The 19684-nt window shown below is 52.4% G+C and overlaps 2 protein-coding genes across 2 annotated transcripts; both read left to right on the forward strand.

Moving 5' to 3' along the window:
• Positions 1-247: 247 nt before the first annotated feature.
• SPSK_09981 (protein kish-A) lies at positions 248-696 on the forward strand (the record flags this gene model as incomplete). Its single annotated transcript, XM_016736546.1, has 4 exons — positions 248-250; positions 328-437; positions 515-596; positions 673-696. The coding sequence occupies 4 exons, from the start codon at positions 248-250 to the stop codon at positions 694-696; spliced, it is 219 nt and encodes a 72-aa protein (XP_016588057.1).
• A 15838-nt stretch (positions 697-16534) lies between these two features.
• SPSK_08570 (cyclic-AMP-mediated signaling protein) lies at positions 16535-19096 on the forward strand (the record flags this gene model as incomplete). Its single annotated transcript, XM_016735163.1, has 1 exon — positions 16535-19096. The coding sequence occupies one exon, from the start codon at positions 16535-16537 to the stop codon at positions 19094-19096; it is 2562 nt and encodes an 853-aa protein (XP_016588058.1).
• Between the last annotated feature and the right edge of the window lie 588 nt (positions 19097-19684).

Here is a 19684-nt window from a genome sequence, read left to right on the forward strand (position 1 = left end):
CTCTCACGCGCCACAGCCTAGCGCCTTCCAGCCAATCGCGTTCCTTCCCAGTCCAGACGGCCGCTTGGGACATACGTAGTGCTCAACTCTGGCCAGCATCCAAAATCCAGCATCGCCAAATCTCCAAATCGCCAAATCGCCAAAGACCAACGTGTTGCCAACGAACAGCCCGACACACTCCCACCACCTCGCACCGTCACTGATCCCGTCCTCTTTTTCTGTACTGGCCATTGATCCACCCGTCACAATGGTGAGCGATGCATCCCCCCGTCCTCCCCGACGCTGACTTTTAGGAGCCTTGCTAACCCCCTTTCTCCTGTCCTCCAGTCGGCCCTCTTCAACTTCCAGTCGCTGCTTCTGGTCATCCTCCTTCTCATCTGCACCAGCGCCTACGTGCACCAGATCTTTCCGAGACTGCTCGACAGCCGCAAGCATGGGTATGTCCTTTCTAGCCCGGCGGACGGCGTCGCCATTCGCATTCGAGTAAAAGCGCTAACAGACCTTTTTTGAACAGCCTGATGGGTATCTTCTGGAAGTGTGCACGGATAGGCGAGAGACTGAGCCCGTACATCAGCTTGTGTTGCGTCCTCATGGCGGTTCGTGGCCAACCCTCTCACTTCCTGTAGTTCGCTTCCCACAGTGACCTGCTGCTAACGATATTCCCAATGGCAGGTCTCCGTTTTCGTCGGCAATTAAAACACTCGCCCTGATAACCGAACGACCGAACAACCCAACGACCAAACGACCAAATGACCCAACGGCCCAACGCCCCAACAATCCAAGACGGATACGAGGCTTTGACCTTACCATTTTATACCAAAATTCATTGTAACGAGCGGCTCTTTGGGCTTGTCTTTTATTTTTATTTTTATATATTCTCTTTTTTCATTGGGAAATAATACGGCGCATGACGGACTGTTTTGTTTTTTGAGAGTTCTCCACAGCATATTTGGCCCAGGACGTTGGGAGAAAGGTTGCTTTATATTAGCCACGATGGACCAGATATGGACCAAATAAAAGAACATACACTATACTACGACGAGCAACATTCACGAACCATGCGACAGCCTTTTTGTTGCCGAGAGCGTGTTGCAAGGGATAGCTTGATGGAAAAGGAGAACGAGGTTGTTCCTACTTCTTTTTAAAGGAAGGACCTTTCCCGAAAATGTGGAATACAAAATGCAAGGGGAAATTGAAACAATATTGGACAAAGAACGCCCTGTCATTTGCACGTGTATGCGGCCGAGGTAGGGAACAAAGTGACGAGGCTCTTCCGGACGGAATAGGTGATCTGGTTTTCCCCAAGGCAGCAGGTTGTCGCGATGGCATACAATGCGGTTCGATATGTGCGAGTCCTGACCCATCGCATAACGGAAGACACCGGGCACGAGGACGCGAAAAACGAGAGGCACAATGGCCTTGCCGTGACGAAAATGGGGGACGTGCAATTTCGCCTCGACGCTGTGAGACATCCTCCATGCAGGGCGAACAGGCGAGGCAGGCAAGGCAAGGCACATGAACAAACACTATGCCGTACGACGTCGGAGTACTTCTAAGGTATTATGATATCGGGTTCGGAGGGGGACCAGGCTCTGTCGCACTGTTGCGTAAAATGACGAGACGCCTTCCTACCCCAGGTCATCCTATTGCTGAACCCGCTGGGTTCACTTCCTCGTAGCTTCAAAGCTGATTGTAGAATGCCTCGGACGAACCCAGCAATATACGCGCATCCTTAGAGTACATGACGGTATGCATGATATGCATGATATGCAAGAAATACAACAAAATCCATGTCTTGCAAGACACAACCACCATATGTGCTCCCGCCAGTCAAAGTTTCTTACAGAAATTGACGAGCTATCGACGCCTACAACTTGTCCAAATCGTGTGCCTTCTCAAAGGACCTCAACAGGCTACGGACGTTGATGGAGAGGACGGAATGGCTACACGACAGTCATTTTTCATGTCACGAACAAGCCCGGCATCGGCAAAGAGGCGATCGTCATGCTACTAACGGGGGTTTCGGAAAGTGACAGCTACAGCTGCCGTTGCACGTTCAGCTGCAAAATTCGGATTGTTTGTTATGCAGACACGGAAAAACATGGAAAGCTTAGGATCTTTGGCACAACATTTTAATCAAACGGTAACAGCTGCACGAGCAGGGGCAAAACAGGGAGCAGAAGCAGCAGCCATGCATAAAGAGGGACCAGAAGAATCAACGTGATCCCTCTGCTATGTGTCTCGTCCCCTACTGTTTTTTTACTTGTAGTTCTTCTCCTCGAAGCATCGTTTTGGGCTTTATTTTGCCTGTCCGTTTCCCCTTGCTTTTGTACCTGATCGCCTCGGATCAGGTACAAAACAGCCTGCCGTGCAGATCATTCGCATGTACCCTTCTCGAACCCGTCGGGCAAAATGTGTGGTAAAATTCAAAGACGCATCGTCCAATAAAATGCGAAAGTTGGGATGGACCATGAAAAAAGGTAAATAAACGACAACAGAAACTGCACATTGTGCCGCTACTTGCCGTCACTCTTTTCTGCACTTTTGGCTGATTTTGCGTCAAACGAGCCTTGTCGAAATCGAGAGCCTTATGACAGGGGTATTCTTTTTGTGGTGTCTTTTTATTTCTGCTTTGTGCACGTCTCTCGGGGTCGTAAAAGAAAAGGCGAATATAAAACGCCAAGACACCAGGCCCATGCCTCCTCCGGTTCCGATCATTACCACCACCTCTCTGTCAATCGAGGCAGATGGAAAGAAAAGGACGAACTGCGTCTCAAACCCCATTGCATAAACGCAAACAAAATGCACGGCGTGGGCGCACGCTGAGCACTCGTTCCTATAACATGCGCCAGTCTGGTCTCGGGATTGATGTACAGAGGAGGGCCACTGCATGGCCTTGTCGCGACCGGTTGCTGTTTTGCATGTGTAGGCGACTGCAACCCAAAAAGCACAGCAGCCTAGTCAAGCCCAACACACAAGCGAAGCGCGCACAGGCGATGTGATGCAAGTGACGCACTGGGGTCTGTTTGGTGTCTGTGTACCCTGCACAGATGCACTGGTCTGTAGACGGCCGAGAACACTGTCTACTGTTTACTAGTGATATGCAGCTTTGCTGATTGGGCGTGGCCATGCAGCTCTCTTTGTACACGGCAGCTGCGTCTCTGTGAATTCCGACCAATGCTACAACTTGTACGGATCTCTAGCAATTCGTTGGCTGCTGACGTTCTGGATTCCGTCGCTGCTCAGCCAGTTATATCTCGGAGAAGGGGAGGAGGGGCAGGCTTGCAAGAAAAAAGTAACAATCCCTGTTTGCCTTGCTTCCCTCGCTTGCCTCACTTGCCTCGCTTGTCTTTCTTTGCATTTCTACACGAGCGGTGACGTAGGAGGCTGCTGAAGGAACCGAAATAGAAACGAGGCGCGTGAGTGACGGGCCGGTGCGTAACAGACAAACAAATGCAGCGCCTGCTTCTCACCGCATACGATGCTATCCACAACAGGGCCCGAGGGCGCCGACCGCCTCAGCTCGCCCTGCCCCTGCTCCCATCCGAGGCGTTCGTATTCTGGATGCTCACCATACCCGTCGTACTCTTGCTTACCAAATGACAATGCATATGTCCAGAGGCGAGTGGCAGGGCGAGCAACGGCAGCCCAAACAAACGCATCGGAGCGGAGATTCTTGTTTTCTCCCAGCCAAGTTGGCACATAAAAGGCAATGCAAAGAGGCCTTTCTGTACATGTGTGTGGCTGTACTGCAGATGGGGCTTTGTTTGTGCCACGACAGTTGGGTTCGGCTTACACCCAGTCCAACGGAGACACAAACAGCAACATCCCACAATATACCAGCAGCCCAACGGTGTCTCAATGTCATCGCTTGTGTGACTTGCTTCTCTCCCAGTCTGCAACCCTTTTTTCTTCCTTTTAGTTTCTTATGTATATGGCATCTGGACCAACTTTCGGTGGTTGCATCTCAGGAGTGTCGTTGGTGAGGTCGTTTTTCCACTGGGAGGCAAACGGCAGCAAACGACACCATGGCCAAGCTCCGAACAGCATGGCATCACAGCATATGTCATTCTGTAGGCGTATTGCAGCCTGGGCAATGAAAACTCAGCAATGACGGCGCATCATTGGTAAAGCGAAGTATCGACGTACACGAGACACCGTTTGCGCGCAGTGATGGGGCAGCGGGGCAGCCAGGAAAAGGCCTGGCCAGCCTGGTCCAGTCCACTGTAAGATGTTCAGGGCCACCAAGGACCGCTGGAATCTGGACGTGGGCGAGACTTGCGCTGTCGGTCGACCTCATTGCTTCGTATGAAACGTAGCAGAGAAGCCAAGAGCTCCGGGGACGGTGACGTGCTGACGCGGCCGCTACAGATTCCGCTTGTGTATCTTTTTTTTGGCCCTTTGTCGTCGTTCGGATCATTGATCACGACCTATCTTACCATTTCGTCTGATACTTCAGCTGTTGAAAGGCGGCAGGAGGGTGCCATCTGGTCCAGCATCATTCCCCACAACAGAAGCCCAGTGGGACACATGGCCTGGCTATCTGACTCCCTGTAATACTGGCAGACACGATACGACTGCGGCTGAAAAATGGCCAAAAGAAAATAGAAAGAGTACAAGCCCAACTCTTATACGCTCCGTAGTCTGGACCGGCCGCCGGCTGATTGTGAATTGTCATCTGTAAAGGGTATTTGATCTACAATCGATTCTGTCTTTTCGAATTGAATTGGCCCCTTGCCATTTCGCAGATGGAGATGCAATGAGATGCAATAGCAACCTGAGTCGCCTGACGAGCTGGCAGAAATCACGCCATGGACAACGTTTGTGTTCTTCGTCCTTGTGCTTGGATCTTTCCTCAATGTCGCAAAGTCCCTTAGATCAAGGCTCTTCTTCTTTTATTTCTTCTTTTTTCTTTTATTTTTCCCTTTTTTAGAGAAAAAAAAACGAATAACGCTAGTAGTTTTGTCCGTTGGATAAGGACATACTTCGTAGTACGCCCGGTATCTTTTCTGCGGTTCCCCTTTGCTTCTTGTCCGAAACAAACCTTGCATTACAAGATCTCCTCCCTTGTTCGGTCCTCATTCACTTCGTTCAGGCGGGCCTCGCTTCGGGAGGACGGGCTTCGCGTGCCACGTGGGACAGCCTCGCGGTTGGACGTGGGATCCTAGCAACGGAGGGAATGGGCCGCCAGGGTTTGTTTGATGCGCGGGAGGTCTGAACTTGGGGCCATTCATACTCCGTCAAACAAATAAAATGAATTAAAAACGACAACGAACGATGCCCGGGTTTTATCGGACGGGTATTCATATTCACGGCCGTGGGAAGCTCTTGCCGCCGGCCGTGATGCGCTCCTTATCACGGAAGGAACAATACAGAAGGAACAGAATGTGGAAGGGACAAGAGACGGACAGCTGCACAAGGCACACAATGTGCAGTGACCTTGGACCTTGGACAGCGACACTACCGTTTCTTAGTTGAAGTAAAGAAAACCCGATAGAAAAAAAAAGAAAAAGAAAAAAGCAACGCGTGTGTGCGAGCACAGCACATGCATGTTGCATGTTCTGACACAAGCAGGCTCCAATCTTGTGCACTGCGGAGGGTACATTCTCGAGCACCGCATCGACCTGGTCCGTGGAACAGACTTCATGGGTCTTTTCTTCCTAATATCTTGCGAAGGTCTCGATGCGATGTTGTATCGTTCCTTGATCTATAATTCGTGCCTTCTTGCCCACCCCTACTATAATACGACTTGCATACGTCGCAAATGGACCTCACTTGGGAAACGACACATAAAACGAGTAAATGAAAAATTGAACAAAACGGTGAAGCCTCTCACGCTTTCCTCGCATGGCGTAAGTTCGTACGTGCGCACACGGGGGACAGAAGACGACAGAGTGAAATTGGCGTCTTCGTTTGCGCACGTAGCCAATCCCGTCCGTCCATTGTTGCAAACGGGAGGTTACTGTCTGTGACTGTGATTCCCTGTATGCAAAATGTCAAAAATAGCTGTGGTCCCGCATAAACACCATATCAGAGCCATTCTCGGCAAAGTCGGCCTCCCAAATGTTAATGTGGAAACGTCGAATTACACCGCACCCAGAGTACCCGACGGCGCGGATAGTACGCACGGCACGGACGGCAAAACGGCCGGTTTATTCTCCTCGCTATTTGGCCTGCAGGTCGGGGCGGAAGTCGGGGCATTCACAAAAGTTGGTGTTGGTACGGTTGTTGCAAAACACCATATCTCGATCACGTTGAAAGTACTCCGTAGGCCATGTCCTCTTGCCTCTTCATTTGGTGCAGGTGGACGGGCTGTATGTCTTGTGTGTAGACAAGCATGTCGAAAGTTTTGTCGGCATCATTGACTGCAGGGTCCTCCTGCCCGCAGATATTCCATGCTGATTCGGTTGCCGTCCACTCGTTGGTCGGCGCCGTGTTTTACGTCCTTTCGTGCGTCGCGACGTTTTTTATTTTTTGTGTTTTCCTCTTCTTAAAATTCTTCGACTTGTATTTTCTTTTGTCCTTCTCCCTGCATCTCGATTCCGGCAAGGAGGCGAGTGGCCGCCTATGCTACCACTCTACGTGTCCCATTTTACGATGCCTCGTTTCCAGCTCGCGGGCGACGGGATTCTCCGCGGAATGTTTTTGGTGAATTATACGACTTCAACAACCATTCCTTCGCGCCTCGAACCAAGAATTCGTTTTCCCCGTCCCATGCATTATTTTCCGCATTGAAATCGAACCATTTCCCGCCCATAGCGCCGCCTCCAATTCCTGTTCGGGCATGACGTTCCCCCTTTCTTGCTCCGGTCCGCTCGGTGTCTGTTGGCTCTAAAAGCGGACAGGCGCAATGTGAGAAGGTCAAACACTAGAAAGTACCGGACGGAACCATTCAAAATGTACGGAGTCGCTCACAGGATGAAATACGAACAAACTACGACGATCTATGAGCAAACCATTGCTCTTACACCGCGACGATTTGATTTCCTATTCGGGACTTTTGCGGTTTGAACCAACAGAGCCTAGCCTAGCAAGTTGGGACATGCCCTTTTGATGCTATTCAACCCCCAACTTTTATTTCAATCAATCGCATCTCTCGCCGGCCATCTACCCGTTGGCTTCCCGTCGCCGGCGCACACATCGGCTCCGAACGAGTGGGTCAATTGCGTTATTGAAATAACATATAACAAATAAAGATATCCCGATCTGCATCGATGACAAACCAACAAGCGAGGGATGTAGGGTGGCCATGTGGTTCTAGGATTATTGTATGCCAGGCTCCGTACTCTGTACAACGACTCATAATTTCACAATTCTGCGCGGTCATCGACATGACTCCAGGCATCCCCGAAGGTTGTTGTTAATACCTCCGAGTCAGCTCCCTCGTAACAGATCCAATGGGGATTCTTTGGTCGAGACCCGATGATGGCCCACGTTGGTTTGTAAGATACTGTTGCAATTCCAGGTATTACATCTGGGATCGGATGCACCGTGAAGCCGTGCGCAGCAGGCCTCCTGAACCGATCCCCCCAAATGCACTCACTAATCGCTATTACGTCGTAATTACCTATCCCTTCAACAAAGCCCTCCAATGTCTGTTCCGGCCGCACTACAGTGGCCAGTCTCTTTTAATTGAGTCGTCCTTCCTTGCTTCTGTCGCAGCTCCCTTACAGAGACCATGGTCTCAAAACGATGTGTTCGCTTTACTTTACTTTACTCAGTAGTTTCTTCTCGTTTCTGGCGCTGTCCCTTTCCTCGTCTCCCCGCCTTCAGCTAGCCCCGGCCGAATGTCTCAGTTACCACTGGCGGTCGGACTTTTGTCGTCTTGGCTGCTCTGCCATTTCCTCTTCCGTAATTGCCTTTTTGTCATTCTTCCTCCGTCACTCTTCAGCTGCTCAGCTGCTCAGCTCATTGCCACACTCCCGCCTCAGCTCCATTCTCAGGTGAGCGGCGCCCCCTTTCCCTCCCAAGGTCTCGGGCTGCTCATCCCCATACCGGCAAAATGGCTCTGCCGGTAGAGAGCTGCAATACTGTATTTCGTACAACATACTATTACACATTGTATGGTAGCTTTGGTAGGAACGCAACATCCGTACTAGTATGTATCGTATGCGCATGGCCTGTGGTCTGCCCCGGCCGTGTGTTTGCTTCCTTGTCTGTCCACTTGTCCCCTTTTCTTTTGACCCCCATGCCCAAGCAATCGCCACTCACACATCTTCAGAACAAATATGGAGATATATCTTGCGGAAGACAAAACAGAGGTTCAGGAATACGATCAAGGGATAAGATCTAGATGATGTCAGACTGGCAAACCAATGCGAAAAAGTACACTCTGAACAGACAGTTTGTTCAAGCGCCGTTTGGTGCCCGCTTTGGCTGATTCATAAAGGAGAAAGACGTCGTAATTGCCTACGATTGGTACTTCCACTACGCAGCACACGATTACTGGGTAGGTTTGTCGGTGCAGCCCCGAACAAAATGTTGTAACGAGCTGAGAATCTCTTGGAGATTGTGATGAGATTGGATCCTCCAGGAAGAGCCCACTCATTCCACTGACCCAGGCCGTCTTTGCTGTCTCTCCACTATCCCACAATGGCTCGCCTCGTTCTGCAGGGCGGCCAATAACCCAACCCAACCCAGCCGTTGCTCATTGTGCATGAAGCCCGCCAGGCTTTGCTCCTGTCAGTCTCGATGGGGCTGGGGATACAGTACAATGACCACCAATATGCTTCGCAAGCACAAGGCGTCAGAACTCTTGAGGACAGACTCGTAGATTGCCTGGTGCATAAAAATGGATGCTGCATACCAAACCCGCCACCTTGCGGGCACCAAACGGATCATTTTCAAGGTTCATGGGTTATGGACCGTGGGCCGTTTGCATGCGTGTCCCCTAAGAAAACAGGTGACAATGTAAAATGAAGAGGAAAAAAAACATCATCAATTTCACCTTGGAGGTGTGTGCCTCAAAAGAAGCAAAATGGAAGCACAATCGTCTCGCACCTTCCGTGTGCGGTTTTGCCATTTGCCGTTTACTTGTATCTCATTGTCCCTCCGAATAAAGAAACAGCACTGTTCGTGCTTTCCACCGTCCGAGCTTACTCCGTACACCCTTTCCTTCCCTCGACCCCCCTCCTCCTTCGCACTTTCTTTCCCATACTCCGTAGAAAGGTGAAGAGCACGCCGTACTTTCATCTGAACACGTGAACGGAGGCTTCCGTGTCCAATCTAGACTCGCTTTTACCAACCGCGCTGTGTTCAGCACATTACAACGTACTGCCAGTGTTGGCGATGCATTGGCTCCGCAAGGACCTTTACAACTATTTTTGCCCCAATTTCCCCTTTCCGTTCGATCTTGAAATACGGCGTTAGCGCGTAATCTTGGGACAGATTAGCACCACGTACCGGGAAGCCGGGTCCACTTTATTTTGCGTAGGTGACTGTTTAGTGGACCCAGGTTCCACTGCCAGTGGGTTGTTCTTGCTGTTTCTTTCTTTGTTCAGAAAGGGAAGGGCAAGGCTCAGCGTACCGTATATTGCAAAAGTCTTGACACGATTACGACGACGTGCCCGCAGTACAAAACGACGGACTCCCTACCAGTTGCCTCCGCGAGTACTTCACAGCATCACAACCCTGGTGGACCCTCTTCAAGACTGCTTTGTGCGGAGGAGCATGTGCCTGACCAACTCGTACCTCGATCGGCCAGTCGCCCCTCGGTCAGTGTGTGCCTCGTGTACCTTGTGCCTCGTTTCGTACCTGCGTCGTACAACAACAGGACGGCCGACGTTTGCCTTCGAAGGGAAACAAAGCCATCAGGATCTCAAATTTCATGTCGCATTTTTGATTTGTGTTACTGGGGGTTTCGTCTGAGAAATGGGACCCTCTTTGCGCCTCGCTCACTTCTTTCATGGTTCTTCGTTGTGTTCTTGCAAGGGTCTTGTCCCGCACAGACAAGGGTGCCGACGGTGGGAGATCAAATAAAATAAAATACCCATCTTTTTGTCAATAGCACTACGACGTCAGAGGTATGCCATACAACGCCCTGGGGGTGCACAACGTACCATTTTTCATCTCAAATGCAGAATCAGGGACCGGCCAAATTGGGGGTCAAATTTGGCACCAAAATTGAACGAAAAGGATCACAAGGACCAGCAAGGACCAGCATGGACCAGAAAGAAACCGTTTGGAAAAAGACAATTTTTGATAAGCGGAACTGTTCAACCGGGAACTGGCCAGCGTATGTTGTTTTTTTTTTTTTTTTTTTTTTCTTTTTTTTGCCATGTGGTTTTTTGCGGACTACCGAGAGGCGACCTTTTCTGTGGAGCCGGGTGGCCTCGTCATATTGCCATTTTTTTTATTCGGTTATCATCACTAAAACGTCCGGCGTGCTCTCGAGCCAATTTCGCAGGCAAAGATGTGCCGTACAACGTCGATTTGAAGGCCATGTCACAGACCAGGAACCCAAGTGCACGGATCTACACATTCGCCGTAAGCGGAACATGAACAGAGAGTCGTAAGATACGGTCTACTCCGTAGTAGAGAGTGTGTTGGCTTGGCCTGAACAAGGCGGACGCTGCGTTCTTGGCACGCTTTTGTTCGTACAATTGGACTGTCGATTACGAGGATATTAGGCGGCGGCGAAGGACATAAGCCACAAGACTTTGAGTTTCTTTAGTTGAGGCGGGCGGCAATGGCGATGAAAATTGGAAACAGACGTTGTCCCAACAAAAAGGATATACGGAAAGCGACACAGTTGTAGCTGGATCAAGATAGGAGACAAAAAAGAATAGGAGGGAGCTGGCGGTGACGTAGTTTGCTGGCTGAAGAAGAAAAAAGGGCCAACAGGAGATCGAAAGACCAGAAGCAGATTAGGGTAGGCTGGCATGCAGTACGGCCAGAGGAAAAGGAGACCAATTGAAGGGGGCGAAGAGCGTAGAAAGTGCATGCCGGACCAGAGAGAGGCAGCCAGAAGAAACGGGGACCACTGAAGTGTTCTTGCCTCTGCACTTCGTTTCCTCCCTGATTTCTACAAGATGCTCCATCCGGACAAGAAGAGCGAATGAATGGCTCTTGAAGAGGCAATGAGGAATGTGGCCTTGCAGTAGTGCGCCGTTTCTCCATACTTTCCACTCGGCACAATAGGACAAAGCGAGGGCAGAACTGGAAAAACGGGGAAGCGGCCGCGAGAAAACAAGGGCCCAAGAACCAACGAAGGCAATCCAGCAACACCAATATCAAAACCCGCCCACCCAGAGGAGCCGATCGAAATAGAAGCTGTGATGCCATTTGTCACAACCTGAGGCGTGTGTGGCTCAAGCGATAGCCACATACGCCTTAGCTTTCACATCAGAACTGCAAAAGGGACGCCGAAGACGGTCTGCCCTATTCCGGCTAGGTGAAAGAATTGTGGCCAGGGCTTCTGTGGTGTTGATGGTTGGCGCCACTTTTCGGTGGTGATGTCTTTGTTCCCAATTCTGGGCCAAGCCGGCCAGACATTGCCATATTTGGCGCGGCTTCAGTTGCGTTGTGGTGGTTGCGACGTGCTATGGTGAGTGAGAAAAGCCCCCCGGGACCGCCGCCGCCAAACCACTGTGGGTTATTTGTCCGGTAAGATGCGCTACCAAAGTCGCCTAAACCCGCTGTATCCTCCTAAACGGAACCGCATGGGCCTAAATTCTGAAAACGTCGCCGCCTCGGTCGCCGGAATGCGCGCGTCAGTGGTGCGCTGGTGGCTAAGATGCATTCAGCTCGAGGCCGCCCAAACCTGCGTGCGCTACAGTGCAATACGGGCACTTACACAGACACTTACACAGGCACAATCCTTCTGCCCCCCCCCCCCCGCCCAAAAAAGTCCCGCAAAGCCACACCCAAGACATGACGGTCCCTCATAAATAAAGAAATACCTGCGCACGTTGCACAAGTGCCATGTGACCTGCAGTATGTCGTAATCCCTTTTGTCCTGGGCCGTATCTTACCTTCTGCCATTTGTCTTCTTGCCAACAGACGACCTGCGAATTTTTTTTAATGACAAAAAAAATACAAAATAAAACGCACAGCAGCGACCACACAACACGTCAACACAACAGTCGTTGTCACGAATTGTCTCCGTGGTCTTGGTCCGGCCGTTTGTATCCTTATCCTGACGGCCGTTTGTAACCTTTTTGTAAAGCAGGGAATTGCTGACATCCGGCAAGTACCGCTATTAACTTGTCGTCAATGGGCTGCCGTCCGCTGCTGCGCATTGTCGTCTCTGTCTCAGCACATGGCCAGCACACTGTCTCGCGATGACATGGGCGCTGGCTCTTTATACCTCACTTTGCACATCTCTGTCGTGTGCCTGACAGCCGTGTGGAAATGCAGTTGTATCCGTCATGATATGTTTTTGCACGACACATTTCCTTTGTCATCTATGTCAATAATTTGTGTGCCATAAATATCTCAACCCCCAACTACCAGCCAAGTCCTGACACTAATAAAATACGTACACAGCGCACTGATACATACACACAAAGTTGCCGTTGTGTTGCTCCGCATCGCAAACGACATTGCATTGGCACCAGTACTTCGTCCATGTACCTGTACGAAATACTGCGGTACTTAAAAGAGCGAGTCGTAGATGTTGCCGCATTGGGTCTAGCGCATCTGTCCTCGTCCCTTTTAAACGACCCAGACTGTAGGGTTCCAGCCTGCCGGTGCATGCAAAAAATAAAAAGTGCCAGGGGAGGGTGTGCAGTGGGAAAGGTGTGCGCACAATTTGGGTAATTTTATGCCTCTCGGTGTCCTTTTGTCGCGGTCGTTGTTGTGTCGCCGCCGCCATGCAACACGACTGCTGCCAATTGCTGGGCCTGGATGCCCTCCAAGTGGTCAAGAACCCAATAGCGTGCACAGCGCCTGTGGACTATGCGTGAACGGATTTACAAACTTGTGACGAGACCAGTGGAAATGCGCAAATGCAATACGGGGTGTGTGATTGCGGCTGCAAGGTGCAAGAGCAAGGGGGTGTGCCGCTAACGAGGCAGGCAAATGGGTGTAAGTGGGAGTGGGCTTGGCGGAAATGGAAATGCAAAAAAGGGGGTGTCGTTTTGGCGCTTTCAATTTTCAGCAGTCATGGAATGAATAATTGATGGTGTTGGTGGTGGTGTGGGTAGGTACAAAGGCAAGCAGCGACAGCCTCCTGCCGTACCTGAAAAGTCGTCGGTGTCGTATTCTTTTTTTTTTTGGTTGTTCTCTCTTGCTCTGCTAGTTCTGACTGTCGTTTCGCCAACAGCCCAAGTGCCTTTCGTACGTCGTGCATGTCCTGGCCCCGTCGATTCAAAAGCCTTGCCTCGCAGATTGCCTTTGCGCTCCGTCCTGTTTGCCCCCCTCGGTGGCTCCTTTCTTCCTTTCTTGTTTCTCACTCGAGCCGTCGTCTGGTTCGTTCGTAGTATGTACTTTGTACTGTCCTGCATCGTTTTTGTCGTCGTTTTTGCCTCGTTTATTGGCGACCACATGTCGGAACAACGGCCGACTGTTGATAGCCAAATACGAGCAGCAAACCAACACAGCACAAAGAAGGCGTCCCCGGTGGCCGAATCGCCCCCTCCGTTTTCCTGCCTGCTCCGATTTCGTAGCTTATACCAGCCCGGGCCAATTTAAATAACACCCCGGCGATGCACACATTCTCCCTTTCTCATCTCGTTCTGCAGCTTCTATTTCTCTCCCTTTCCCCTCTGCTCCCTCCGCCATTGGATCTACAGCCTCAATTCCGATCACAGAACCACAGACTCCGCTGCGACGTCTACGTCTGCAGCTACGACAACTGTCCGTCCATCACCGGTCCCTCGCCAAATACGAACCCACGTCGTCTAGATCCAATCCACCCCCCTTTCCGCTTCGTACCGTCGTTTCCACTGCGCTCGCCTCTAATTCACGGCCGCCGTTTACCTCCACCGCTCAGTCTTTCTTAGCTTCCCGGCCGTGGCAGACACAGAAACCAAGCAAGTGAGGCAAGGTTCGTTTTCTTCCCAAAAGAACAAAAGACACACAAAAGCTAGCAGTCCCCATATCGTGGGACCGCTCCATCTCAGTGGCCTCTTGTCTTACGCCTTTCCGTTCTTCCTTGGGTTCTGGAACAATCGGCCTACCCGCTCCCTGTTTAATCACCTCCCCCTGGCAACTTCCACTCCTTCTTGTCTGTGCAAATAGGCTCGAGCTCGCTCTCTTGTCCTGTGCCTGTTCCCCTGTGCCAATTTGGAGTACGACGTAATTACTCCGTACACGCATTTTTGGTCGTTTTCCTTTTAGGCCCTTTTTCAACTTTCTGTTCCCTTTTTTTGTTAACCATCTTCCTGGCTCCCCTGGCTGCCGGTTCGTCTCATGTGGTAGACTTTCTTCCTCGACTGTCTTCCTCCTGTTTCTTCTTTTTCCCCTTCTCTTTTCTTCGTCCTTTCTCTTTCCACTTTTCTCTTTTCCTCTTTTCCAACCTCGATTCCGTCTTTCTTCAACTCGCGCCTCACGTCTAACATCGCATCAGTCAGTCACTTCCGGATTCCTTTGACTTAAATCGCCCTTTACGACTGCCCGATCGGCATCACCTCTTACTCGTCGCCTTGATTATCGACTCTCGAACCTCGCATACGCACTTGATCCGCTCTTACTTGGGCTTGCTATCGTTTCTGTCTTCTTTTTTTTCTTTTTTGTTCTCTCTTTCCGTCACACGCACAATCTCTGGACGCATTTCCCACGGTCCCGGCGCTCTTTGTTGCAACAAAAACGATCGACGGCCCCTTTCTCCTCGCAAATAGCGATCCAGCAGCTCACCAAGTCCCGGCGTCTCACTTATTCACCTATTTCCCTTTACTTTCCCAAGTCCGCATAGACAGCATTCCAGGGCACCTTGACTCCCACTCTCCAATCCGCCGCATGCCGCATTTGTAGCCGCCCGGTGTCTCATCTGAAAACAGAAACAGGATCCAAATCAACAATCTCAACAATCTCCTCCAGGTAAGATCGGCTCCACCAGCAGCCTCTGCTGCTGACTCGCTTCCCTTTTCCCTTACACAGTCCACGGATTACACTGAGCGCAACGTCCATTCGACACGCAGGGCTCTCAGAGGCAGGAGCCAAGGTTCAGGGCCAGTATTTCTCGTACACATCTCAGACCGCCCCTTCTACTCATCACCGCATTGTCGCTTTCTCATAGTTCCTCTTTCCTTTTTCGTTCGCTGCTCTTGCTTTCTTTTTCGTGTGTCTGTGTGTCTGTGTTTCCCCTGCGCTCCTTCCTTCCCTTCTCTCCAACCACTCGGCCATTCTCTCTTGTGTTCCGCGCACCGCTGCAGCAGCACATCAGGACAACACGGCAACAGGACTGGGCGGGTGCTTTTGTTGGTCGCGACAGAACAAACAGTCTTTCGTCACATCCGCAGATCGGGAAGCCATAGACAGCACAGCACGTCCCTCATGCACCTGCCCGTTTGCCATCCGGAACGGTTTTGATGACGCTCTCTTGTTTTCTTGTGTAGGGGAAGGAGCAACCCACAGCAAACGGCCGCTCTTTCCTTGTCTCCCATTCACTGCATCCCTCCTTCCTCCTGCGCATGTGTGGCCCCCTACGACGCACTTTGTTCGCCTGCCACCGCCACATGCACCCAGACAACTTCCCCTTGCTGTGTTCTCGTTTCTCCCCTCGTCGTCCTGTCATTGTGTTTTTAATCTGGCCTCCCTTCTTCTTCCCTCGTTCTTTTTCCACCTCCTCTCCCCCCCAACATTCCCTTCAAGAGGCCCGCCCGCCAAAGCTTTCTTTGTCTTTGTATTGTTATGCTGCATGCTTATTTTGCAATCCCTTCAAACCTCAACGAACACCGCACCCCCAATCGCCTGCTTTTCGCCTCAGTCCTCAGCCATTGGGCCCGACCGCCAGCTTTTGTTTCGTCTGGATTTGCTCTTTTCTCCTTGTTTTCTTCACCGGTTTCCCGACGTTGTCCAGCGTGTTCTGCTCCGTTCAACCTGTTCCGCCCCCGTTCTCCTTTACTCACCCTCGTCTCGCCTCGTTTTTTTGGCTCTGATCCCTGCTGCTCTGAGACCCTTTGCCAGACAAAGACGCCTACTCCGCAGAGACATTTGCTGACTGAACTCGCAGCTCCACCCTTTTAAACTCAGCTATCCCTCTTATTTCAACAAGCTTCCCCCAGCTTTCAGCTTGGGTCGACTTCATCTCATTTCCCGTCTTCAGCCCTTGCCTGACCTTCCTTCCGCTTTTTTTTAATAAAAAAATTCCCTATTCTCGTATACTTGTCGCATCACTTCTTCATCCTCGCATCATACGTACCTCTTTCCCTACGACGTTTGCCGACAGCCTCGCCGCTTTCCTACACCTGCAAAGTGAAGCACGCCTCGCCATCTTCTCACTTACTGGCCTAAAAAGGAAGGAGCCAAGAAGGCTGGAAGCAAACAAGAACGTCTGTTTTTCTTTGGAAACAGCACATCGACGGAACAACACAACCCGCACATACATTGCCCGCGACAAATACAACCAGGACGCACGCAGACACCGGCAACAATGAGCGAGCAAGGAGCCGGCAGCGGTGTCAACAGCACCCTGACATCCGGCCACTCCCGCGGTCAGCCCACCGACGAGACCACATCCACAGAGCAGACCACCGAGGTCCACGGGTCACCAGCACCCAAGCGCAGTGTTGCCAACAACTTTGCCGCCAACATCATCTCCTCAGAACAAGATCCACGTTCATCAGAAGCCGGCGCCACAACAGGTACGCGGAGTCCACCCGTGACTGACGCGCCATCACCAAACATGGCCTACGAGGCGAGCCAGGCACAACCCACACAACCAACACAGCACACACAGCACGCACAGACCGCTCTGGCGGCCAAGGTACAACAAGATGGTAAGACATCACGCCAACCAACGCCATTACAGCGCGCCCAGGAGTCGATGATCCAAAGCAAGGTACGGCGGGCCCAGCTGAAGCTGGAACACCAACTGCTTCGCCAACAGCAGCAACAGCAACAACTTTTGCACCAGCAACAGCAACAACAACACCAACAGCTGGAGACGCAGGAAAGAGCAGAGAAGCTGGCGCAGCAGCAACAAGAGCAGCAACAGCAGCAGCAGCAGCAGCAACAACCAAGCCCTCAGTCTGACGACCGTCGCCGGCATCGCCACTCTTCACACCACGACGAGCAAGTGTCATCGACGCACAGCAAGCGGTCCAGCAGAATCGAGCTTCCCGTCACCAAGGCCACCCTAAGCGAGCTCGATGTCAACAAGATCATCCACAACCCGAAGCTCCGCCACGACATCAACTACGACCCCGAACTGCACTTTCGCCCAAACTTGGATGGTGAGAAGGGCCGCCGCAAGCAGGACAAGGCGCAGCAGTTCTGGGACAGCCTGCGCGACGAGCTGACCCAGTTTGTGACCGACCGCGACGAGTTCCTCAAGGCCCACGGCCCGGAAGACAATGAGTGGTCCCTGCCGGCGCTGCTCAACGCCGTCAAGGACATTATTCAGACTCTCGTTCCCGCACGAGACCGTGATTTGCTCAACGAGGGCCTCAATGTCCCGCTGCTGATGCAGCAGTTTGCCCGTGGCGTTGTCGATCTGGAGAAGCTGGCTGCCTGGCTGTCATCGGTCCTCAAGCTGCACTGCGCCCCGATGCGCGACGACTGGGTCGACGAGATGTACAACGAGCTGAGCCGTGGCAACCGCAACAACGACGTCGCCGAGCTCGTCAGGGGCATGTGCAGCCTGCTGAGTGTGCTGGAAGCCATGAAACTTGACGTGGCCAACCACCAGATCCGCTGCCTGCGGCCTCTGCTCATCGAGGACACCGTCCACTTTGAGCAGCGCTTCTTTTACAAGAAGATCCAGAACCGTCGGATGTCTGTCTCGGCCGCCCGCAACTGGTACGAGCAGGCCAAGTCCGATTTTGCCAGCCCTAGTATCCGCCATCGGCAAGCCTTTGGCAACATGGCCGTTTTTTTCAGCGGCCTGGTGCACCTCCTGCTTCCTTCGGTGGACGCCAGCCAGGTGCCCAACACGTTCCTCTTTGACGAAGACCGCATCGTCAAGCTGCGGTCTGACATGTTCGACGCCATCCACTTGGAGATTTGCATGAAGGTGTACGAGATGGCCGAGACAGACGAGATTGCCGTGTCGCGGGCCGCCATGGCGGCGCAGGCGGTGCAGGCGGCGCAGACCGCCGAGGCCAGCATGACCCGTGCGTCTCGCCACCTAGCACCCAACGGCGTGCCCTCGTACCTTGACGCGCACGCCCAGTCGCAGTCTCCCAACAACAACGCTTGGCCCACGTATCCTTCGTCGACCTCGGGCGAGTTTGATTTCAACACCCCGCCACAATCGGCCGCGTCGGGCTCGCCGACCTCATCTCGGCCGTCTAGCCTGGACTTCAGCGCCTGCGGCTCTACGACCTCCTCACCGCGCGACTCGGGCCTGCCTCTCGGTGACGATGGCGCTGGCGCCCCGCCCCGGCTGCCGGAGGACTTTGCCGAGGCCCACCAGCGGTCGCAGAACCTGTACTCGTGCCTGGTCGCGCTTCTCCAGAGTGTGCCTGCCACGGCCCGCCCCGCGGATCGCTGGGAGGACCTGTGGCCTCTAATGGCTGTGGAGATCTTCCGGACCCTGTCGAGCGTGGACCGCGTGCAGCACGTTCCGCTGGACCAAATCGAACAGCGCCTCAAAGCGGCCATGAACCCGGACGCCAACACCAAGAAAAAGGTCGAGCTTACGTTCCGCGATCGCCTGCTGTCAGCCCTCGCGCGCCGCGTCAAGGACTACAAGACCATGCCCAACGTCGGCCTCTTTGTCGTGGCCGCCGGTGGCCGGATTCACCCGGCACCGGCTCGTGCTCCCGAGGGAACGTCTGCCGCTGCGGCGGCGGCCACGGCTGCTGCTGCCGCCGCCGCCGCACTCATGGAGCGGAACACCCGGCCGATCGATCCGCGTGAAGACGGTTGCGTCGAGGACATGGCTACGCGCCTCGCCCACCTGGGCATCCTGCACTGGCGCGTGTGGGGCCGGCTCGTCTACGACCCTCAGCCCGAGATGCCTGCGGATGCTCTCATCCCCGTTCCTATGTAAACCACCTACTAGAAACGTCGAAGACAAATGATACCACGGGGTCGGTCTACCCAGGAGACATAATGGACAGGAGGAGTTGTTGGGGAAGCCCCGAAAAGAAAGTACAGCTGGCGAGATGACCACAGGGGAAAAACTACCATGAAGAAAAAAGAAGGGCAGTCTTGTTTCCTTACGTATCACATTCGGCATCACCATATTTAGACTATGCTGGGAGCATTGGGATAGTGTATTGTTTTTTAGGGTTGGCGGCATTGGGGTTTCATCATTGCGCTAGGTCATTTTGCTTATTTGCGTTTTGTATCATCAAACGCTCTTTGGTTTTGGTTTGGAATACCCCCTATAGCATATTTACAGCTTTCATTTTAATCTTATTTCGTCCGCCTTTTCGCCTAGGCACGATCCCAGATGTGCATTGCCAGAAGTTCAAGGTCTGCCTGCGAAAAGCATCTCGCGTTCTCCCGTACTTGCAGCAACGCGTTGACGGTCCATATTCTCCTGAAACGCAAAACACAGGCGAACGCCGCCGTTAATACGGAAGCACCGCGTGTCTACAGTAGTATTGGGCTTCAAGTGACGTGTGCAGTAAAT

Source organism: Sporothrix schenckii (genome assembly GCF_000961545.1).
Source record: "Sporothrix schenckii 1099-18 chromosome Unknown Cont44, whole genome shotgun sequence".
Classification (NCBI taxonomy): Eukaryota; Fungi; Ascomycota; class Sordariomycetes; order Ophiostomatales; family Ophiostomataceae; genus Sporothrix; species Sporothrix schenckii.